The sequence below is a fragment of the Chanos chanos genome, chromosome 14 (genome assembly GCF_902362185.1).
Source record: "Chanos chanos chromosome 14, fChaCha1.1, whole genome shotgun sequence".
Lineage (NCBI taxonomy): Eukaryota > Metazoa > Chordata > Actinopteri > Gonorynchiformes > Chanidae > Chanos > Chanos chanos.
The window spans coordinates 17,066,813-17,091,797 of NC_044508.1; the positions used below are offsets into that span (position 1 = coordinate 17,066,813).

Sequence of the window (24,985 nt, forward strand, 5' to 3'; positions counted from 1 at the left end):
ACATAAGAAGAATCGCATGAACCAATTTTTATTGATAACGTTTCAAATTAAAAATCGCATAAGAATTCTTATTTGACAGAGGTTATTCGGGTTGGTAATCTTACCTGCTGTAAAACTAGATCCCCAGCATATCATTCTATTGAACTCAAACGTCTAATTCTTCCGCCTCAGTGTGTACAATTGCGATGAATGCAAGCCTAACAACGACTGCGCGGAGTGATTTAATAGGGACTACACCCAGTCGCTGTCCGATTGCAGTGGCTTCCTTTGCTGCCCGAACTCAGATTAAAGCAGGGACGTGACGGAGCTGTGGTGCTGTTGAAGACGCCGCAACTGCCGAAATACGGCTAATTAGAACAGCATTATTGCTCGAGAACGGCAATTTCCTATTTTTAACAAATATTTCTTCATTTGGACGAAGACGCAAGCATGAGCTGGCAGGGCTACGTGGATAACCTGATGTCCGATGGCAGCTGCCAGGACGCCGCCATTGTTGGGTACGCGGACGCCAAATACGTCTGGGCAGCATACGCCGGCGGTACCTTTAACAACATCACGGTAATGATCTTTTTGAAATAAAAGTAGATCTATCTGAGTGATGCGATGAAGCAAGATTGTATATTAGGCTGTCAGTTCATTTATTTGACATACAGGCCTGGTCCAACCGGGAATCCCCAGACTGAATAGGCATGCTAACACATGGTAGCCATATCCGTTGTTCTGTGTTGAGGGGTATGCACGTTACTGATTTTACGTGAACAAAATTTTTTGTTAGAGTTTACTTAAATCCGGAGTAGCAGTTGGTCTAATAGTTTCGAACATTTTAGAGTAAATTTTCTTGTTATTTCTTTCATGCCACCATTGATAAACTTTCATTATCTTAGCTGAATGGTTAGCAAGCTAATTCGTATACCTGTTTCAGTACGTGCTATCGTAATCCAACAAACGTTAGTTAGCACACATCATTTGTGGCACTTAAATCAACCATCCTAACGGACCGTTAAATCGACCCAATTAATGTTTAGTATTGCTCACCGCAACTCGGGCACATACACCCTTGATGGATTAGTTGGGAACGTGGTCTTATTAGGGAGGGGTGCAGCAAAAATCGAGAACATCAGATAACGGGCCGGTCAGCGAGATTCAAAAATCATTACGCAAAGTCACCGGCGTAACTTACTAACATCCCAATTATGATTTTGCTTCTTCCGTCGGTTTCGTACTTTGTTTTGAGAATAAAGGCCTCGATGTCGCTCAGCTTGTATTTCCCAAGATGGCGCTTACACTCCCTGTTTTTATACGTCTGACTGTAATATGCACTTTTGGGCAATATTATTTTTATCATTATTATTACTTGTTCGAAACTGTTTAAATCCAGCGCCAAGCACATGATCATCGCCTTTTCTCTTGTTTGTCCCTCGACAGGCCTAAGTAATTGGCACGGTACCTCTACCGCTACATATAGCGAAGTCCTCCATTTTGTTAGTGCTAGTGAGCTAGTCCTGGTGACAAACTTGTTTAACACCCGAACCAGACATCTAAGGGTCCGTTATGGTATTAGGGGGGTGAAGTGTAGCTGAAACAGTAAATTAGAAAGTTGCTCAGTGTAGTCCGTCCATAACTCAACATGCGACTGTCTATGTCGGCTCGCCAGCTGTTAGCTGGTCTCCGGAGTGTCAATCATTTACGAGATCTGAGGAGGTGTTTCTTAATAAATATGATGTGACCGGCTCAATTAAATAATTTGGGTGAGTTCCATTGCCTTTGCTAGTTGGAAATATAAATCTGGACTAAACCAAATTCTGAAAAGAGCCTATAGACACTTAAAGGCCTATTAGGGAATGACCAGATTTTCTGAGTTTAACGTCATCTTGCCGGTTAAACGAAATATCAAGATGCTGCTTGACAGGTGGAAGCTAACTTAGCGTTAAGTTTAGTTGCATAGCTGATAGCCAACGTAAGCCACGCGACGAAGTTTTGTAGGCTGCAGAAAGAATATTGGTGGTAGTCGTCCAGTTCATTAAGTATGCGTATCAGGAAAAACTGTTCGTTAATCCATTTGCTGGTTGAAGAATTGTCACGTGTCTGAGGCTGACGGAGGTTAGTCTATAACTTTGAGTTGATCATCTGGGGAAACTTTTGACTCATTTGAACGTTGTGTTCTACTACAGTATGTGTGCTAAAGCTAATTACATCTGCAATTACTCTAATAGTATTTTCGTTTATTTTATTTAATCTATTCAGTGTTAAACATTTTTGTAACTTAGTTGACGCGCTGAAGTGGCAGGCCGTTGAAAATACGCCTATCACCCCCCCCCCCGAAGATTTCTTTCTGCCTTTTCCACTCCGCCCTCGCTTTCCTTATGTGTACCACCGCTGCATGTTACTTTATTGCGCCACTGAACGGTTTGGCAGTTATAGAGCAAGCATAAGGAAGCGACTTCAAAAGTTTTTTGTGCTCCTTTGCTAGTATGACTAGGCAGTTTTAGTCTCAGGGAATTTCGTATCTCGAGACATTTGACGCGAATAAACCACGTCCTGTGTTCTCCTTAAATAATTGTAGAGGCATGATTTTTCTAACTTGGTAAACGTGGTCACGTCATTGGAGAGGACGCCATGATGGCACACGTGATTTGCACAGAATATTAGATGCTGAGATGTCTTTTGAGCTTCATTTTCGTCTTCTGTTTTTTTTTTTTTTTATGACTGTTATATAGTCATTAGTGCCTGAAATGATCAAGTACACAGTGCTCATTCACCGTACACTCTGTTTCACAAAGTTTTGCAGTTTACTTCGATCATATGTAACCTGATATTTGGATCTTTTCAGTGTTTGTGTAGCATTACATAATATATCATTGACCATCTATGAGCATTCAGCATGCCACTTTGACAATGTCGTGTGCTCTATTTGACTGACAAATAACCTACTGAAATATGTCACATCACATGCCATTAGTCTGGTATGATACTCTTAGTTTCCCTGTCATGAAGGGGCCTGGAGGACTTTTTTTTATTTTAGCCTTTATTTTTGGTAATATGGCTTTTCTAAGTCAGTACACATTTTTATTCAGTCTTTGTATACTGGTAAGTAAGTTTCAAACTTAACTCCAGATAGTTAACGATACATTGTTAAGATACATTGTGACGATTTCTCCCTGTCCTCTTGGTAGCCCACAGAAATCGATGTGCTAGTAGGAAAGGACCGAGAAGGTTTCTTCACCAATGGCTTGACCCTAGGCTCAAAGAAGTGCTCCGTCATCCGAGACAGCCTTCAAATTGACGGTGACTGGACAATGGACATCAGGACAAAGAGTCAAGGTGGAGAGGCCACATACAACATTTCTGTAGGCAGAGCAGGCAAAGGTAAGCTTTCACTCTCTGCTAATATGGATTACAAATTTAATAACGACAGTGATTCAATGATGCATTGAATCTTTGCATATGCAGATCGTTTGAAAGTGTTAAGTTTGCATGTCAATGTGTATGTTCACCTTTCCTCAATATATTCTCTTCCAAACAAAATCCTTACATTTTTAAGGTTGTTTTCATGACAGTTTTCAGTTTTAGAACTTGTGTGCCACAGGGCCAGCGTAACAGTACTTATTGGCCACCATTAAGATGAAGCATGTAGATTTTCAACTTAGCATCTTCTGATTAGGATTTGTTCGACTGTAGATCTTCTGATCATCAAATGTTTTTAAATGGTAGACTTATTAGCTTTTACAACACACAGATAGCAGTGATATGGGCTTCAGGTAGGCCTACTCTGGACTGGAGCAGCTAGTTATCCTTAATGAACTGAAATTGATTCCCAATTTATTGCCAGTGTTCAGTTTGCCTGTATGGTCCCTTCTCTCCACCACTCAAAAGCACCTCAAAGCTGATGACCCATATGCTTCTTCATTGAGTTGTGGGAGTTTTGGGGGGTTTTATATTGGGCAATATGCTGAAAGATCAACCTCTTGGTTGTTCCAAGGTACAAAGACTGATTTGCATGTGTTTGCTTCCTCTGTAAATAACCACCTCCACACCTGTCCCTGAAAACTGAGCCAGTTTCCTTCCCACAGACAAAATTCCTTAATCACTGTCGCTTTGGTACTGTCTTTCCTGATTTTTGCACTTTCTTTAACCTTTTCACATGTATTGAGGAGAGGTGCTGATAGCATGCTGCTTGTGCTTGAGTTTAGAAGCACTTTCCCAGCATGTCCAGTATTTGTCCTGACAGGGTAGTTCTAGATAGCCCTCCTGTTGGAGAGCCTCGCTTTCTCAACATTTTATTCTCCAATTTGGAATCAAACATGCCTGATTCTACCGTTAAGGGGCTCCACAGGACCTTGATTAAGTGAACCAGTTGTGTGGTGTTGGAGCTGTCTCCACTCACCCTAAGGTCAAAATTGAATCACCTAGTTTTAGACACTCCACGGTTTCTTTGAGTTTCTGTAAAGTAGTTGCTTTCTCGGGGGCTCCACACCATCTTTAATGTTGATATATTTTGTAGCATAATATTGCAGGAATTTGATAAATGTCACTTGGCCCTTAAATTGATCTAAGATCCCCCCAGGGCAAGTATTCATAGCATCTAAGAGTTGCAGATTAGTACAGCCTGAAGATGAATCTGATTCTAGGATACCAAGACATTTTATTAATACTGACCAAGGTTCTGGTTATAGATATGCACAAGATTTGTTACATGAGTGTAAGGGAGAAAGGTATCTCAATATTTTCTTTCTTTCTTCACTTTGGGAGTGATCAGAAATGTTTAAAGAGAATCTTTGCATGCTGTCTTACCTGGCATCTTTGGGCTGCTTGTGTTTTTCTTTCTCTAACTTGCACTTTTGTTTTGACTGTTCCTTTTCCCTGGGATTCCTCTTAAATTCACATTTTTGCTTAACTTCCCTTTTTTCTATCTCTTTTCTTCCAGTCTTGGTTCTTGTAATGGGCAAAGAAGGGGTCCATGGAGGCGGATTGAATAAGAAGGCATACTCAATGGCAAAATACTTACGGGATTCAGGGTTTTAGGTCTTGTCTTAAGTAGTGAAGTTTGAGGGAGAGGAAAATAAAAATACAAAAACACAAAAATACAAAAGTTAAAAAAATGTAATCTAAAAAAAAAAAAAAGAGTAAAACAAAAAAAAAGAGAAAATAAACGCTGTTTAAGATTTTCCCCTTCAATCAGACACATTTGAAGTTTTTAGAAAGTATTAATGCCAATGAAGGGCAATATGATTATGAATCTTATGTCAACAGTCTTATCCATGGTTGTTTGGGGGGGTGGGGGTCCCTCACCCCCCTTCCCCCACCCCAAGTTTGTTCATTTTTTTTTTGTTCTTTTTTTTTTGTGTGTGTGTGTGTGTTTGTACTCCAGCATTGGTTTTAGCCATGGGAAAGGAAGGTATCCATGGAGGGCAGCTCAACAAGAAAGTGTTTGAGATGGCAGAATACCTGAGGAAGTCTGGATATTAAATGCAGCCTCAGCCCATTCTCCCCCCAGCCGCTCATTCTTATCAACCCTGTTACGTATGACAGTGCATACTGTTTTAGATGATAGATGCTTTTTCGCCCATTCTCCTTTCTGATTTTTTTTTTTTTTTCTCTTTCTTTTTTTTGGGGCCCTATTGTTATACACCACTCCCCACCCCACCACCTCCTCATTTCTCCCTCCCTTCAGTCTCCCTCATGCATTTACACTGTGTACCCCCATTTTTTTTGTTCTAGCACTACATTTGCACCATTATTAACGATAAGCGTGTTAATGGGACAGTGACAAATCTGTACTTTAAAAAAAAACACTTAAAAAAAACAAAACAAACAAAAACTCACATTCTGGCCACTACTTCGGTGTTTAACGTTGAAGGATAATGAGACAAGAAAGCTTATATGAAGAAACCTTTGCTAGTATGACAAGTCGTTCACAATTCTGACCAATGCCTTCATTTTCGAGCACTTGAGCAGTTAAACCGGGCTCACATTGTCTTCCTTGTCTGGAGGGGGGCAACTGTATGCATATCTTTGAGCCTACTCAACTGCCTTCATTTACATTTTCTTTGTTTTAAGTTCATTTCTCTTTCGCTGCCCCCAAACACCACTTTTTCTCTGTGTTCCCTGTAAAACACTACTTTTTAGTTTAACTACTATGTAGGTGACACTCCATCGCTACGTGAGGGGGGGGGGCTAACCCTCCGTCACTAAGCACTAGCCTATACCTTAAGATCTGTTTTGCCCTCTTCCCCCTTTTTGATGTCACTACCATATATGGAATAATTTGGGAGGGTTGGTTGTACTCAGAATGCAGTCTGCTTAGCGACTGGTCAGGCACCTGAGTCTAGTGATATTGTTGAGATGCTGATTGGATCTCCTCCCATGTCTTCATTACATCGACTTTACAATCTCCATGGACATTCCATCGTTACAATAGCTCAGGCACTTACAAATAAAAAAAAAACTTTGCCAGCTCCTGTAATATATTTCCTTTTTTTATTGTCTAAAAAGGCTGCCATTTTGGACAGTAGGTATCCCAGCGTAACCATCTGGAGTGTGTCCAGTTTGAATTCTTTTCATAGGACCAATTTTAGTCACAGCTTGGGTATTGACACAATGGCTATAACTCACTATGATGGATGATTGCTAGCTTTATCTTAATTTTTTTTCTGACTGTTTAACACTAACACAAAAAATAGCACTCTTGTGACCACAGAATTGAAGTGTCAACAGATTGAGTCGCAGTCTCATTCTTTTTTTTTTTTTTTTTTTTTTTTTTTTGAACCAGTAATCTTCTACATTTGTAAACCCATGCTGTGTTATGAAGCAAAACTGTTGAATAAATTGCCTCGTTGAAGTCATCAACTAAGATGTGATATCCACCTGTCTGTCAAACCTCGGTACTAAGTATGTCATGTCCGAATAATCCAACCCTTACAAAAAAAAAAAAAAAAAAAAAGTCAAAAACAAGAAAAAAAAAAAAATATGTAGAAGTGACAGTCAGCTTAATGGGAGATGGTTATTGGTTGGAATAAGAACTTTGGTTGTCTTGTGGAAACTTACTACAACAATTTTGTGTTACCCTGTGCCATAATGTAGACCTACTATGTTGCTATTGTGAGGATGGATTTGATCTGCTGTCCAGTAAATGGAGTCAGTGAATTTCATTGACTCTTTATCTAGGGATTGTTTAGCATCCGCTCAGCTGTCCAGGCCTTGTGGAATATATGTACAGATTAAAAGAAACTTGTTGCGAATTTATTTCAGTTATTTTCTTTCCCCTCACCTTTTTTTTTCCCCCCCTTTCTTTGTTTCATACATCTTGGATACAGTCTAACACATCTGATTTCATATGCATAACCAAGAAATGCCATAAATTGATTTATCACCTTGTTTACAGACAGATCAAATAAATTTATTCCAACCAATTTGTGTCTGTCAGTTTCATTTGTGTGTTGCAGATTTGCTTACCGTTGATGATTTGTATCAGTATACAATAACAAATAATTTATGTATATACATAATATTTTTCCTAGATTGGGTTTGTGTTGTAACTGGAAAAAAAACTTAAAGGTGTGTATTTGAAGGTCAGGTCTACTGGTTGTAATGAGGAACTTGTGAACAATGTAATTCTTTACAAAAAAAAAAACAAAAACAAAAGTTAAGACAGCCAGCTTATGTTAGCAGAGCTGCACATGACCACAGCACTGCCTTGTGTGGTGCCCCATGGAATTTAAATTGGCTTGGAATTTAAATGAGAAAATTGGAGAATATATTTGCAATGGTAAGGGACACACAAAAAGAGCTCAGGTCTCTTCTAGAGATATAAACATACTTGACTATGCTAGAAAAAAAAATAAAAACAAAAAAAACTTTGTGCTTCATATATGAAAATGGTTGCTCTGTCAGCGTTCTTGATCATTTGTCACTACATATGAATACGTCCAACATCACTGGACAAGTCACAGGATCAGAGGCAGTGTCGTGCCATCAAGGCCTCTTATTTTCATACAGTAAACAAAGGTACCATAGTAATTATACTTAACTCTGTGTGTGTCAGTCATGTAAAACCCATGGAATTTGAATGACCTAGAAAAAGAATACATCCTCTTGAACAAAAGTGTAATATTTTATTCATGAAGTGAATCAGGCGACTTAGACAAGGAGGTGAGCTTAACAAGACGTTAATTACATTAACACAACTTAAAGGCATCCAGACTTTTTTTCAACCTGTTATGTTAACTGTTCAACATGTAGATGAAAAATAAAACCCCAATCTTAACATTTCCATTGCAGTATTTTAAATAATACAACGTAATGCAAATGCACTTTTCACAGATGGACCTATGTGGCTCCATGAACACTGGGGTGGGTCCCTTTGTAACTGATCAGTTTAAACCCAGAAGTGGCTGTTGGTCTGAACTATTTGGTGTCTCAATGGTTTTGCTCTTCTGCCCTTCTGCGTGTGAAATGAAGACTGAGGTTGCCATGACAACTCAGCAAACAAGCTTTTTTTTTTTCCTCTCATTTTGCCTGGATACATCTCCAAGACTGGTTTGGCTTGTGTATCAACACAACACAAAATCAAAAACATTGTCAAAAGGACCACTAGCGCCTTTATCTCTAAATATAAACAGATTCGACAGAAAAAAACCATCATTAATCCAAAAAAAAATGTTTTTTGACTTTATAAAAGGGTGCTGCATAGTATTTTGATTTCAAGCTTTCTAAACAGCACACTGTACATACATTATAAGGATGTTCCACAATTCCCCACCTTCTGATACAGAGGCATACAGCAATGCAAGCTACACAGTAATCAATCTTTTTTTGTTTTTGTTTTTGCTGCTTAGGAAAAGGTGTTTTTTTTGTTTTTGTTGTGTTTTTTTTAATGTGGTGATCTATACATGACACAGCTGATGTACATACATCACAATCATCCACAGTACGTGACATATTTCCTCTGAAGACAAGACCACTGGACTTTTAACCCTTTTCACAGTGTAAAGTATATAGCAGACATCTGCAGACTGATGTACTCTGTAAAAGCAGAGAGTCAAACGTTACAGTGAAACGTGACATTCCAATAAACACAAACCCACGTAGCTCTCTACGCAACTGTCCTCTTTTTTTCCTTCATTTATTTTAATATCTTGGTTAAAGAGACAGTACAGGTATTGTGATATGTGATCTGCAATCTATTGGTAGGTAGGTAGGTATGATTGGGTGGGCAAAACGAATGACATGAATGGCGGCGAGATGTTATTTCACATATATTGGCAACCTCTCATAAGAGTCTGAAAAGGACCCGGAAACGTCTGCTCATGCCTCGGCTGTGTTATTGTCTGGCCTGGCCTGCTGCAGCTGCACCACTACCGCTTCCACGGTAACCTCCTCTTCACTGTCGCTGGTGTCCATGTCGCTGTGTTCGTCATAGTCGGAGGACTCGGGCCCCTCTTGGCCGTGGTGGTGCGTAGGGGAGCCGGACATGGTACCGAAAGAGTGGGAACTGGTAGCGGCGAGAGATCGGAGCAGCGGAGTGTTTTCTGACACATCCTCGTTTTCCTCCGCACCGCTGTCGCCCGACTCCGAGTCGGAGTCAGAATCACCCTGCGACGGGACCACTTTCTGTTTGCACACGGGGCAGGTCTTCTTTGTCTTGGTCAGCCAGGGGTCCACGCATTTGCAGTGATAGGCTAATGAAAACAAAGAAGACACGATGGCTCTTAACCTGGTTAGTTTTCTTGATACAAATGGTAGATGTGCCTTGTTGGTAAACTGATACTCGGTCAGGTCACAAAGGCTATGTTGAATTCAGCTGTTTCGAGCATGATACTGCCATATAAGCCTTAGGATAAAGTTCAGGTTTTTACCGAAAACGTTTTATCCATTGGTTGTAGTTTCATAAACTGGTTTTAAAATGCTAAGCTTTAAGTTTAAAAGGCTCACAAGGGTGACTTGGAAGACTTAGGCTGAGTAAACCAGAGGCTCAGTTTTAAGAAGGATCGGGCTTTAAGGCTATACACAACATGATCAGTTTATGCTAGCTGAGCATAACATTAAGTCATTCTGGGAGCTATAGCTCAGTTGTTTTTAAAGTGGGGAAGAATAAGTCTCATAACAACAAAAAAAGTTGGGGGGAAAACAGATGTCACGAGACGTTCATCCTCAAAATCACGCTATTAATTGCAGCGAAAGCTGGCAACGCATCTGTAGGCAACAGCTATCTAAGAACTCGCGGTAGCGCTTCGTTGGACACGAAATGGGTCCAAATCAGCCATCAGAGAGGTAGGAAATCATGATGTGTTCAAAAAGATGCAGACTGGCAAGTCTCCATCAGCCTTATACGTGCTATGCCACTCATCCGTTTTTCCGAACAGGGATCACATGCGCTAACACCTCGGAGGCAGAGAGAAAGGGAGAGAAGAGAAAAATGGGAGAAGAAAAAACGTTAGCCTCACCATGAGAGCAAGGCAGAACCCGTAGTTTTTCCCCTTCTTCATATTCATCCAGGCAGATGGCACACATATCATATGCATCACCTACAAGATGAAAGAAAAGATAGTGGTATAATTCCCCTGTTTGTATTTACAGTAGATTTTGAAGGGCATTTTCATGACACATATATTGGAATGGTGCATTGTATTTCTGACAAACTCATTATAAGACTTTTCTCTCAAGGATGTCCTCATGAACTATAAAACAAACTCTTTCTAAACCGAACCAAAAAAAAAAAAAAAAGTTCCTCAGATCAGACTTTTTGCATAGTTCCACACAGCAGTGGTGGTTCCTGCCAAAAGGCGCCTACTGCATTTCCTTTTAGAGCTGACAGAGGCATCCTGGAAGGCCTTGACCAGAAAAAAAGAAAAAAAGCCAGAGGAAAACACACACAGCTCTCTCTAAAAGCACAGGAATCCAGTCCCCTACTCCCTCTGAAATTCCTCTGCCTTTCTTCCTGCCCCCCTCCTCCACCCCTGTTCCTACGATGGTGGAGGCACTGTACTGTTGGCTGGTGTTTACGTAAGTTATAAACGAATGTGTTTTCCCGCCGTCTCACAAAGAATGCCAGGACCACATGTGACCGTATATGGATAAGGGGGTTGATCGTGACTCTGCCGAACGATGGTGAGTCACTTTTCTTGTCCTCTGACCAAATCCAGGTTGTATGAGAAGAGCTACAACAATCTCGGATAGAGAGAGAGAGAGAGAGAGAGAGAGAGACAGTGAAAGGAAGAGAAGGTTTACAAAGGCTGCAGTCCAGTTCACAGGAACTGGAACAGGTTTAACGGAGCTGCTTTAATTATAGAAATGGAAGAACTTGAAGAACCCAAACTACACAAGAAAAATGACGTACCCAAAAGGCGTGAAAAACATTTCCTTACCTGTGAATTAAACTGACTGTGAGACGACAACAGCCTCATTTTTTCTTTCTGTCTTTTAAGCTCTACTTTCTATAACACACCTCACGGCATTTTTCAGTAACACTTTGTTCTATGTGGAGCTGTTCAGCGAGGGAGACAAAGGAAACATATTCACACAGTTTGCGTCCCTAAACATCCCTGTCTCACAGACACAGACTAAAAATGTTGTGTAAGATCACAGATAAAGAGACCAGGACTCTTTTACACTCACTGTCCTTCATGCTTGAGTTGTTTACCTCAAACCAGTGGCATGTGACTTGGTCAGTGGGAGAACATTCTCTTATGAATGCTGTAAGGATATAGATCCCTTTATCAGTATCTCTGAATGCTCCTGTGCAACAAAACTGAAACAGCGATGAAATGCTTTTCAACACAGGATGAAGTCTTTTCGTTTTTCACATTGTGTGCATGACTGAATACAGTGGGAACGGTGGTTTGAAAGAAGCTATATTTGTATACTTATTTTTCCTACTTTGAAACTGCTCTCTCAACATCCTTATTTAAGTTTGTTTGGGGTTTTTTTTCCCAACAATGTCACACAGGTTTGAGCCAGCAGCTCCTATAAGGTAAGCACAACAGAATTCAGCATGTATCTGAGGGTGACTGTGTGTGTGTGTGTGTGTGTGTGTGTTTCCATTTACAGTAATGACGAAGAGTCTGCTGGCTGCAATCACCAAAGCAGGGAGAGAGTGGAGCCAGTGTACACGTGTGTGTGTGTGTGTCTATTCAAGGGGAAAGAAAGGAACTGCCATGAGTAGGCAGCAGTAAGAGAGAAAAGGGCTTTGGATTTCGAGCACTGCATGGCTCATGGCACTTTAAACACTGCAGCTGCAGTCACACACACACACACACACACACACACACGTACACAGCGGGGTACAGAGGGGGAAAGTCTGTGGAGCAGAGTTGAAGAAGGGGATGAATCAGCAGAGGAAGAGAGTGAATCAGCAACACCGACTACAGAAGCCCACAGGGGAGGAGAATCTCTCTCTCTCTCTCTCTCTCTCTCTCTCTCTCTCTCATCCACTGCACTGGGGCAGTAGGATATGGAGAGGGCGTTGTTGGGGATTTGGTAGAGCTGCATGAATGATGCAAAAGTGTGAAAGACAGAGTGAGAGAGGGAGAGGGAAGGAGAGGCATCCTCTGAAGCTGCTGATGGAGAATATTTCAGTGCCTGGACACACCGTTTGTAGACGGAGCGGCTCGTGCGTGTATGCATATACACGCATATACACACACACGCACACACACACACACACACACATGCATGCACGCACACACACACGTGCGCGCACACACTCGAACGCAGCTGTGTCGCCACTTTAACAAGAAACAGCTGTCCTGTGCAGAAGCTGGATCGCACCAATGGTAGTGGAATCACACAGGCAGTATTGAGCACGCATCACGCTCTCTGTGAAGCACTCCTGTGGAAAACCGCCGGGTTGCAACACCATGCAATTTCTCCGTCCAAAAGAAAAAAAAAACAAAAACCCAAACAAACCCTGAAGTCATCCTGAAGATGAATTTTATATGTGAAGGAATGATGAGCAGCATACAGATTTTATAACGGGGACTGTGCCACGCAGGTAATTAAACTACAAGACAATGACTCTAAGTAATTAAACTTGGCTGTATCGCTAATCCTATAAATATACATTTATACCATCTGTTTGAGTTTTAAACATATTTATAATACTACACTGTATAACAGATCAAGCATTTGTGGGCTATTTATTACATTTGTCCAAATGTATGTGAGAGTGTAACGTACTGGGGTCTGACACAGTACCATAAACAGGCTTTTTCCAAAGCGTCTACCTCCAACATGCCAGCCCTCCCACACATCCTCACTGTTTTGTCTGTGCCAAATTCCCGATTAGCAGCATGGACTAGACGCGCTGTTTCTACGCTGGAGTCAAACTGACGGCTGGCTAATTAGCTTACATGTCCCTATATGTCACTGTCGGCAATGAGAAACTAACATAAATTTAAAAAAAAAATAAAAATTAGCACGGCTGATTTTCAGAATGTCGGTGAACAGTGTGAACACAGACTGTTCACGTCAGGATTATCACAGCAGCGCTGAACATCTATAAACTGCTGGTTGGTGACAAGATTATCACGGATGACAAAAAAAAAAAAAAAATCAGCCATAGAACTCAATGCAAACCCCACATTAAAGTTTCACAGCGTCTCTTGAAATGACAGTTAACGATAAGCTGCCAGAAAAGTCTTCTATGCATGGTGCCCCTAACCAGCAAATTAAGCTGATTAAGAAACACTTAACTAATTGTTGCTTTAGCTAAAGACAATTAAGTGCTTATGGTATTAAATCAAAGCATTATATGGGTCTTGTCTGGTCTTTGTGTGGGTTTCCATAGATGGGAAAAGATGTAACGGACTCTCGGGGAGGGCCACAGCTCTTCGAGCGTACTTAACCTTCTCCACACGCTGTAACCAGCTTCTCCTTATCCCTCGGCCTTAACCAGAGGACCTGTAAGAGTAGGCGCCTGGTAACCCGACCCCTGGCCTTCAACCCTCGCTGCACACTCAACACCAGGGCATGAAAGTGACAGGTTTTGTGTGCGCGTGTGTGTGTGTGTGAGAGAGAGAGAGAGTGAGTGTGCGTGTGTCACTGAAGAGCTCTCCTCCTAGAGTGACACTTACTGTAAAGAGACTGCTATTAAGAGTCACTCCACAGAGAGTAGCACACATAGATATATGTACTTACACACATGTACACACAGAAAATACCATGAAACATCCCGTAAGGGTTCCATGAATCGCAGTTTTTCCATTACATCCAGTGAACGACACACTTGAAAGAGAAAAACAAGTAGTCATCAAAGTACCAAGCACTTACACTGTGGTAAAATAACAACCCTTTGACAACTCTGACCAGTATGTCGCACGGCCAGAAAAAGGAGACGCACTATATGTTGCTCATTCACAATGACACACACAGTAAACAATTGATACCAACAGTCTAAGGGAAGCGCTGTAAATGGTGCTGATGATTCACGGCTGTCAGCGGCGTGTGGAAATACACGAGAGGCTCGGACCTCTGGCACTGCCCCCCCCCCCCCCCGCCGCTCTGTGGGACTGATTTGTATGCAGTAGGGGATTCCGTACAGTGCATATCGAACACATTCCTCATGAGTGGACAAAGCCAAGCTGTCATTCCAAACCTGCCCCCCCCCCCCCCCCCCCCCCCCCCATCCCAGGTCTGATAAAAGTGACAGCAATGATAAACCCTGCCTGACACATCAGAGGCTTTTACTATGTCCGTACGGCAATAAAACACCCCCCAGGCGCTGTGGAAAGGTGCTCTCTCTCTCTCTATCTCTATCTCTATCTCTCTCTCTTTCTTTTCAAAGCTCTTCAGGAATGTAGGCTTACTTGGCAGCTCTTTTTTGCACACTCCACCAGACACCAGAAAAGCTCCATTAAGGGATGCTGGTCTCTCAGACTCACATCCACAGGACAAAAGATCAGCCTCCTGTGTGTTGAAGCAGGTGGGTATGTAGAGCGAGAAGAGCTTAAGAGGAGATTTGATGTCCCCACTTTTGATGCCCTAAACACACACACACACACACACACACACACAAAGCAGAGCCTCTGGCTGCCAGTGAACTGAGCAGTTGAGCAGAGCTGGGTCTATGAGGGAAGCAGAGGCAGTTTGATTACCTCATTTCCTTACTGTCTGTCCAGGATCATCGATCCTCATTTTCTGCTTATGCCAGTGGATGAACGAATCCCATTTTAACCACACCTCCACACTTTTGGCCGTACACAGCAGCAAAGGAGCGCCTAAGCTCTCAATATTTCATGCATGGAAGGTGTATTTGAAGGCTATTCTTCCTTGCCTCTGGAACAGACTCGACTGAAAGCACAGGGCACCCAGTGCTACAAAATGACCAGTCATTGAACAAAATGGTCAAAAATAGCTGTTGTGAGTTAAGTCATCTGCTTGGAACGGCAAACATTACACCCCCCCCCCCCCCCCCCCCCAAAAAAACCAAACCAAAACAAAACAAAAAAATAACACGACCTCATGAGATTTTCATGAACCAAATCTACTGAAACCTGAGTTCATTTTAGATAATGCCAGAACTACAAGCTCTTAGGAAATGCACTTCAACACCTACGTTTGGATAACGTTCGCATATCAAGTTTGGTAACTTTGAAAAATGCTAAAATGTCCTACCCTTGTTCCAGATCATACATACTTTAACAGCTGCCACTTATCACACAAACTGTAGATGTGTTTAGTAAATTTCTGCAGATCTTGACGAGTGCGCACACCTGACTGCAAATCTCTGTGTAACTTTCCAGGCTCATCCTTTTTTGGCTGAGTATAAGTGGGGGGGGGGGGGGGGAATTTGGTAGTAGAAAGGGAACACTGTAGCTGTTGCTGTTCTGTTTGTCTTACAAGACTACATCAATGCCTTGATTCAGTAGTGAGGAGTCAGAACTGCGTGAGGAGCTTGTGGAAAAATCAAGCCTATTAATCGGATTATCTCCTGGCAGAAAGCTCTCTAATGAGGCTTGAGACATCTGAGTACACTCATAACAGAGGTTTAATGACCAACTCATGTGATATACAGACAGCACACTAGCCTAGCATGAAGAACGACGTCATGACATAAAGAAGATCAGATAAGAGACGCGCTCTCAACTGGAAAAAAAAACAAAAAAAACTGCTGTCAACAGAACAGGGAGAGCTAAGTCAAAGACTCTAAAACGGGTTCTATTAATGAAGAGTAAGCGCCTACGGGCGATATGGTGGTGCAGTGGTTAGCACTGTCGCCTTACAGCAAGAGGGTCCTGGGTATGATTCCCAGCCGGTTGGCCAGGGTCCTTTCTGTGTGGAGTTTCCCCGTGTCTGCGTGGGTTTCCGCCAGGAGCTCCGGTTTCCTCCCACATTCCAAAGACATGTAAGTCAGGTGAACTGGAGATACTAAACTGCCCCTAGGTGTGAATGTGTTTGTCTTGTCTGTGTGTCTGCCCTGTGATGGACTGGCGATGTGTCCAGGGTGTTTCCCCTGCCTTTCATCCAGTGAGTGCTGGGATAGGCTCCAGCACCCCCCCCCCCCGACCCTAATTTGGATAGGTGGCTTGGAAAATGAATGAATGAGTAAGCTCTTTCAGTTTGTAACCAGGTCGTCTGGTTCCGTCATTCAGCGTTTAACATCAGTTGTCTACTGATCACCGATCTGATTATCTTAATAATTCGATCATTTGTTGCACCTGTTTCCATTCAGTTAAGCCTAGTTCTCATCTGTTTTCTGTTAATGTTGCCTTCTCTTCTGTTTGTATAAATACCCCTGCCTTTCAGTTGTAGTTTGCAAAGTCTTATCTTGAATCACATTAAGATGAAGCAATGGTCCCTTGATCCTGCTACCTGTCCCTAACTTCCTACCTACCTACCTACCTATCTGTCTGTCTGTCTTGATCTATTCTTAGCATCCTGATTTGTGGTCCCTGCGAATTCCTCATCAGCCTCTTCATGGGTCCTGTATCTCCTATTCTTCCCTGCACCTGTCTGTATCCCTGTTCTTCCCTGTCTGTATTCCTGTTCTTCCCCGTCTGTATTCCTGTTCTTCCCCGTCTGTAACCCTGTTCTTCCCCGTCTGTAACCCTGTTCTTCCCCGTCTGTAACCCTGTTCTTCCCCGTCTGTAACCCTGTTCTTCCCCGTCTGTAACCCTGTTCTTCCCCGTCTGTAACCCTGTTCTTCCCCGTCCGTATCCCTGTTCTTCCCCGTCCGTATCCCTGTTCTTCCCCGTCCGTAACCCTGTTCTTCCCCGTCCGTAACCCTGTTCTTCCCCGTCCGTAACCCTGTTCTTCCCCGTCTGTATCCCTGTTCTTCCGTGTCTGTATCCCTGTTCTTCCGTGTCTGTAACCCTGTTCTTCCCTGTCTGTAACCCTGTTCTTCCCCGTCCGTAACCCTGTTCTTCCCCGTCCGTATCCCTGTTCTTCCCTGTCCGTATCCCTGTTCTTCCCCGTCTGTATCCCTGTTCTTCCCCGTCTGTATCCCTGTTCTTCCCCGTCCGTAACCCTGTTCTTCCCCGTCTGTATCCCTGTTATTCCCTGTCTGTGATGCTGTTATTCCCTGTCTGTGATGCTGTTATTCCCTGTCTGTGATGCTGTTATTCCCTATCTGTAACCCGGTTCTTCCCTGTCTGTAACCCTAATATTCCCTGTCTGTATCCCTGGTGTTTCCTGTCTTTAATGCTGTTATTCCCTGGCTGTAACCCTGCTGATTTTGCACATGCATCCAGTCTCTCAAACCTTTCCCTGACATAGTTGTAATGTTGCCCAACATGCAATTACCTTCACGCACTTACTCTCCATAAATGCAAGTCAAAAAAGCAAAGTCTAAGAGTCTCAACATAATAAAGAACCGATTCACAATGGACGGTCACAGTTCCGTTGAATTCAAACTAGACCAATTCAACTCATTCAACTCCCATCTGCCTTGTAATGTTGAGCCCATTCTCTCTTACCTTTCTTGTACTTGTGAATGGGCAGCTTCTTCAACTGGTCTTTCCGCAGACGGCTTCTTCTGGCCCGGTGTCTGTCCTGTACAAACTTAGTGATCTAAACAAGACAAGAAAACAGAATTAAATGTGTTAGCAAAGCCTACAGACACAAAGGGGTCATCTACTTGAATCTATGGAACATATGGCAGTCATTGGAACCTCAGTATCAAAGCTCTTGATTGGCCAAGGACATGTCATTCATCACCAATTATGTGACAGGTTCAGCACTAGTTCTGACACTGTCTGAACCTGTCCCATATAGCTGAATTACCTCAACCAATCTCTGAAACAGAGAGTGTGTCATTAGGAGAGACATTAGGCTCACCATGAAAACGACAATGAGAATGAGGCAGATTCCCACGATGATAAGGAAAGGGATCAGGTAGTACTCCAGAGGAAGGCTGAAGTCTGGCATGAGAATCACATGCCCACTGCAAAACAGCAGCAGCATTCACACACATTCATGTCAGCCCACTAAGAATTCATATCCAACAGACACTCCCAATAATAGCTCTAATACAAACACATAGTTATGCTCTGTGTTAAACTGCCATTTCTGTGTCATTCAATACACCACCTATTTCCAGAGCATTACGTCAGCCTCCCACAAAGCTTAAACTGGTCGAGGATCATTTGGTCATTTCTCTACAAATTTGACCTCTGAACTTTCTTCCTCAGGGACCTGCTTTAGGACATCATGTGATATATGATAAGTTTAAGTGTATCATACAGATCACATTTTGACATAGATATCTACATACCACTGCACATCTACATATCTACATATATATATATGCACGTCTACATATATATATGCACATCTACATATGCAGCCATTTACATAGGCTATAAATGTATGTATATATATATATATATATATATATATATATATATATATATATATATATAAAAACGATCCTTTGTGTATATATACACACAAAGGATCTTTCATTCGGCCATTACCAAATTAGTCTTTAGTCTTTCTGAGGTAAAACGGGGCCAGAAAACACCTGTAGAACTCACCCTTTCTCATAGATATAATCCTCTTTGAGGGAATTGGCAGTTTCTTCACCAATAAACACCGACGGAATGTCTATCTGCTTGAGAATATCCACTAAAGGCCAAAAAATAAGAACAAACAGTTTACACATGAGGTGCCAAACATAAGTGACAATTTCAAACTGCAAAATGCCATCATGAAAAAAAGTGTTGTTGTTTTTGTTTTTTTTCTAAGAGCTTTCCAATGTCTTTGTAGACTGAAGCAACAGCGGTAACATGGCTTTCATGTTTCGTTGGAGAAGCCGCTGTGTTTAAATCTACTGCGTGTTAATGTGTGGAGGGCTCTTGGGACAAAGACAGAGAGAAGCCAACGGTGATTTATGGCTTTGCTCATGTGGCCAGCTGAGATTCACATCAAAAGGCAACAAGGCCAACAGAGGGAAGATGACAAAGATCCTCTGCTTGGCTGATGATAAATAGCTTTTTGCAGAAGCCTTCTCAGAAACCTCCATTCTGGCCACATTACATTCTCATGTCACGGGGAGGACATCTAGCAAAAAGCAGAGTTCGATAGCCAAGACTCGCAGCTTAGATTTAAGCTCATGTCTAAAAATAGATGAGATTTTGGGGAGGGTGGGGAGGGGGGGGGCACATATACATTTAGAGATCTTTTGGATCTTATAAATCCAACTCAGAGATTTTTTTTTTTTTATTTCTGTTCTTTCTTTTCTTTTTTCTTTTAAAAAAAAAAAACAGTGGTATGTGTTTAGGAGCCAAATCCAACATTTTGGTTCTGCTGACCACTTCACAGTGCTAAGGATTTTTCCACGCGCCTTCAGAGCAACACTAAGACTGACAAAGGGGTCAATGCTGTAGCCAAGGCAGCAGATATTCCCATTTCTGTTGCTGTGGCATCCAAATCAAACGCTTTTATTGTTTGGGCCAAACACACAAGCGCATGGGTGTCTGGGCTGCTGCATGTTTATGCGTTGTTGCGCGTAGAGAAGAGCGACTTACAATCATTGGATCCCATACTGATTAAGTCATCAGAGTTCACGTTGTGAACAATCGCCGCCTTGTAGCCGGCCTTCTGGGCGTTAAGGACCTGTTGGAGAAGGGAGAGACAGAAGCATTGTGTTCAGACCATCTTAGACATCATGCATGCAACCCTCTGTCCCATGTGAGTCACAGTGCTTCCCTGTGCCTCACACAGAGCCGTCAGTGTGAATGTCTGCGCGTAGCGTATGTGTGAGAGAGTGTGTGTGTGTGTGTGTTTCGGCCCCACTGCCACTGGTTTAATTTATCCAGAATTTGGGGAATTGATTTCGGAAGTGTTTCACTTTCTGATCACTATGAGTAGGTGTCTCGTTCACACTAAGATTTTAACTAGACTTTAAATCTATTTTATATAACAAATATGGCAAGCACAAGGAACAAAAATGCAGATCCCCCCCCCCCCCCCCCCCCCCCCAAAGCAAAGGGGCATGATAGAAAGAAAACATTGATTTAAAAAAAACAAAAAATAGGCTCATTAAGGGATGCAAATCATGCTACATCAATTACACCATCAATCTCTCAAAAGCAAGCCTGGCCACACAGGATAACAGATTTGATACAAATCACCGTACGGCCACAATTCAGCACATCTCGTTTTCCGCCAGCGCCCAGGCTGGGAAGTCTGAAAAATCACCACAAACAACCTCTTTGTTTATGGTTTCCTCCCAGCGAGCGCTCTTTAAAAAGTACTAGAAAAACAGTCTGTAAAAACTTAAATAGAAATCATTTCCTCAGCTGCGGTTTATGCTTACAGGTCAATCTCATATTACTCTGCATTCCTGAAAAACTCAAGTCTCAAATAGGTAGAAAACGGGGGGCTGGAGGAAGGGGTATGAAGGAGGAATGCGAAACGTCACGATCAAAGAAATACTGCCCCATAACATTACTCAGAGCCTTAACTTTATATCTATAGTTTGGTTTTTCTTTCTTTTTTTTTTTTTTTCTCCAGACAAAGGAGTTCCTGTCTGGAATCCTGCTCAGACACTGCAGCCAAGCCTTTTCTTGTCAAAAATACTTCAGAATTCTATACTTCATGGTCTAGTGGCAAAACTTGTCCTCCTGCACAGTGCAGTGCGCGCGCGCGCGCGCGCGTGTGTGTGTGTGTGTGTGTGTGTGTGTGATGTGCTCTGCTCTCAGAACTTTGAATTTTTGCCTAATTAGCTGCAGCACACTAAACTTTGACACTTACACACAAAGATATCCAAAAGAGGAAGGAGGAACAGATTTAAAACAGCTGCTTAATTCCAATGGGTTTTTTTGAATGCTGCGAATTTTGGATGCCTTTCACAGTGTTTGAACTGGCGAGAAATCCAGCGCGTTTGACAGTAAGAAATTGTTCGGTAGAGGCATGCAACCACGGTATGCTCGGATGAAAACGTCCAAGGCGGCCATCTGACTCAGTCGCTGTTCTGATCCACTTTTAGCAGTTTGCTGAGAAACAGACAATTGCTGTGAAAAGTACTATGGCGTTTTAAAGTTAAGCAAATGAATGAACATTCTCATTCACCTTTGTTACACTTACAGCTGTGACTAGACATGAAATACTATGTAAACATGGGAGTGTCTAAATAACTTGGCGTGAAGGAACATTTGGTTTTAAACCTATCGTTCTGTCTCGGCTTCATACAAAAGCTTTTCCCCCAACTAGGTTTTGGTGCTTGTGTACAAATGTAAAATGTAAATGTATAAAAAAAAAAAAAAAAAGAAGAAAAGAAAGATGCTTCCACTCTTCTTTCTGCTATTTATTGAATTATCTATCCTAGCAACACCATGCGCGGTTATTGACTGCGTGACATTCGACTCACACAGTCTCAAACCAGGCAATGCTCTCCCTCAGCATACTGCCTCAAGCAAAAATACTCCCTTTAACGCAATAAGATCGATCTGATTTTTCATTACGCACCGAATTGCTTAAATTCATTTGCGGGAAGAAGAGGAGGCTATGCGAACAGACCATGAGAAAACTTGGGTCACAAAGTGAGGGGGAGTGTGTCCACAACCCTGTTGGTAGCTTTGTGTGTGTGTGTGTGTGTGTGTGAGTGCGTGCATGTGTGTGTGTGTGTGTGTGGCCACAGATGATTCCCATTACATCCACCATGACATGTCATAGCAGCTCTTCCCAACCCCCAGTGTTCCCAGTGCTTGTCAAGCTCTGGGCCCTAATGCCCTGCTGGGAACAGAAAACCACTACCACGATCCAGTAACACACAGTAACCACCCACTGTAGATTCAGCCATTAGTGCCACTCTCCTCTGAAAAAGCCCTGAGGGGCCCTGCACTCTAATGCTTTAAGGCATTCCTCAGACACAAAAAAACATATATATTTTTCAAACTAAAGAATTGAATTAGTGGTTTTTGTTTTTTTTTTGAAAGTCCTCTAGAAGTGGACTGAGGCAGCTTAAAATGACTTGAGTCCATATAGATAAAAACATGTTTTGATTTGAGACGTCTCTTGGGAGGGGAGAATTATTATGGCTCCTGCTCGTTGAGATGGCAACGCGAAGTCTGGCTGGACTGGGAGGAAAGCTGAGGCTGAAGGGGATTAGACGGTGTTTGCATGGGCCGTGATAGGGACATTCAGATCATACCACAGACACAGGGGAGAAACAGGGCCTTCACTGGGCCTAACCTCAACAATGAGGAATCAATAATAATAACACACCCCCTCCCCCCCCTCCCCTTTCAGCTGCAAGATGTTCTCTTTCACACACACACACACACACACACACAACTACGGGCAGAGTGTTAACCTTTGAATCGGCATGGGGCCACGCAGTCGGAGCAGGAGACTCGGAGGGTCTGTAAGAAAGCTGGAGAACAATGCTCCACATCAAACATGCTTATGGCCTTTCATTTAAAGCTTAATTACCACAAACCCCTCTGAGATGGAAGGGAAACATCCTGCTGTAATGATCTGTGCTTCCCACATTATAGCCTGATGGATTATTTGTCGAATTCCCCCAATATATACAGTGTTTTTTTTCTGAAGAAGGGGAACTGCTTTCAGGGAGATTAATGAGGAACGGGTGCGTGAAAGAAAAACACAAATTTGACTTTCCGGAGCGAAATCTGGAAGCTTGTTAGTCATTACGGTATTTACGCTCAGTGGCCAGTTTAAAGAGCCCCCTGCACATTGGAAAAAAAAAAAAAAAAAAGTGGATCAGTCTTACAGACAGTGAGTCGGTAGGTGGGCATCCAGTCAGTGTAACTGACCGTTGCAGTGCACAACGCGACCAACCTGAGCGACTTTGAGAGTGGTATGACCGTCACTGTTGAGTGTCTTGAGTTCACAGACCTACGACAAGCAAAACACATCCCCTCAACGGTAGTCCTGTGGGCTTGCCGATGAAGGGGAACGGTAGGAACCGTGTGTGCTACCAGGCGCACTGGTCACAGGCAAGAACGGCACGGTACAACCATGATGTGTAGAACTAACAGCTCAAAGTCCCACCATCTGGAGCTCAAAAAACCCAGAAGATGTCGCACTGGCCCACATTTGCATGATGGACGACTGGATGTAAAAACTTGGTTGGATAAGCCTCAGTTCCTGTTGTATTCTGCTGACAGCAGAGTCAGGGACTTTGCGTAAGCAGAATGATTCCTCTTGCCAGGTGTCAACGGTACAGACTGGTGACAGTGGTGTAATTGTGTGGGGAACATATTCCTGGTACATGTTTTGTTTCAATAGCCTCTGTCACATGAGTGTCATGAACAGGATAACACACCATGTCATAAGGCAAATACTGTCTCAGAATGGTTCAGGCAACATGGTAGTAACTTCACTTGAGTGGCATTCCCAGACCTCGGCCCAACAGAGACAGAAAAGACTGTCGCTTGTATGTACCACCATTCAATCTGTGATTCAATTACAACAACACTGGTGGGCCAACAATCCGGTGAAACGTTTCTGACACTCAGTAAAGTCCACGTCCTAGAGAACCGAGGCTCTTCTGGGTCAAAAAGGGAGTCGGACCCAGTACTGGATAAACGTATCTATAAACTGGCCATTCAGTGTATTTTCTGAAGTAGATACAGTTACCTTGAAAATAACTTTTAAACTTTGTGGAGTCTTGTTATATGACACTAAAATGAACACTGTCTACAACATGGTCTGTGATAGCTTGCAGGGATGCAGAAGACAGTTATTCGCTGATGCTCACATTAAAACCATTGAAGCTGAACTGTGGGTCATTTTGCTTGTTCTCTGTTTAGAACCGTTCGGAATGGTACAGAGACTTAAAAACGTGGTGAAAAACTCACTGAATGAGTTTTACTACGCTCCACACAAATACACATTACACAGACGAAAATGACAAAAACCGGTTCGCAAGCAATATCGGCAAAGGACCCTCACCTCCTCAGACTCTGTTTCATTTCACAAGTAAAACAAGTTTGAACTAATGTTTTCCTTGCTATTACTTCTTCCAGCAGAAAAGAAACACACAATGTGAGGTGAAGGGGAGCAGGGCGGGGCTCATTCAACTGTTTTCTAATAGGAGCAGACAATCTACTATTAGCATAATACCACCTTAATATGCAATAAACTAAAAAAAGGAATCCAAATATTCTGCGAAAGAAAAAAAAAAAAGATCAAATCTTATTACATTAAGGTGGTGTTAAAATGATCCACCTCTATCTAGCTTGTTACTGACCCACCCACTGTGTTTTTCCATGTCTGTTCACTGTAGCTATGCTAATGGTGACATGAGCTGATATGATCAGAGTTCACTGCAGCACTGTGTCCACGGTGACCTGACAAGCAGGCACACTGCACAGACAAAGCCGCCGAATAACAGCCAGTATTTCCGTAATGTTAACACCTACTTTGCTAGGGCACAGTCCTGCTCGCTCCCTCCCTCTCCCTCTCTCTCTCTCCCTCTCTCTCTCTCTCTCTCTCTCTCGAACATTCTGCCCCTGTTCTTTGGTTAGCTAAGCCTTCTTGCCCTTTGATCTCTCTCACTATCTTTTCTTTCTTTGTTTTTTTC

At 42.5% G+C, this 24,985-nt stretch overlaps 2 protein-coding genes across 3 annotated transcripts in view; one reads left to right on the forward strand and one right to left on the reverse strand.

Annotated features, from left to right (window-relative positions):
- Positions 1-253: 253 nt before the first annotated feature.
- On the forward strand, positions 254-7,409 carry pfn2b (profilin 2b). 2 transcript variants are annotated; one of them, XM_030791237.1, is made up of 3 exons: positions 254-558; positions 3,174-3,366; positions 5,369-7,409. In XM_030791237.1, the coding sequence occupies exons 1-3, from the start codon at positions 430-432 to the stop codon at positions 5,464-5,466; spliced, it is 420 nt and encodes a 139-aa protein (XP_030647097.1). In that variant the 5' UTR covers positions 254-429; the 3' UTR covers positions 5,467-7,409. The 2 variants fall into 2 exon arrangements, with proteins under 2 accessions (XP_030647097.1, XP_030647098.1); XM_030791238.1 differs by lacking the exon at positions 5,369-7,409 and adding an exon at positions 4,925-5,055.
- Positions 7,410-8,096: 687 nt separating this feature from the next.
- rnf13 (ring finger protein 13) overlaps positions 8,097-24,985 on the reverse strand; it is a 27,137-nt gene continuing 10,248 nt past the window's right edge. The window contains exons 5-10 of the mRNA XM_030791587.1: positions 19,962-20,049; positions 18,969-19,059; positions 18,271-18,376; positions 17,910-18,003; positions 10,443-10,523; positions 8,097-9,677 (exon numbers count right to left, since the gene is read on the reverse strand). Of these exons, the coding sequence (XP_030647447.1) occupies positions 9,304-9,677; positions 10,443-10,523; positions 17,910-18,003; positions 18,271-18,376; positions 18,969-19,059; positions 19,962-20,049 (834 nt within the window). The 3' untranslated portion in view covers positions 8,097-9,303. The remainder of the gene's footprint in view (positions 9,678-10,442; positions 10,524-17,909; positions 18,004-18,270; positions 18,377-18,968; positions 19,060-19,961; positions 20,050-24,985) is intronic.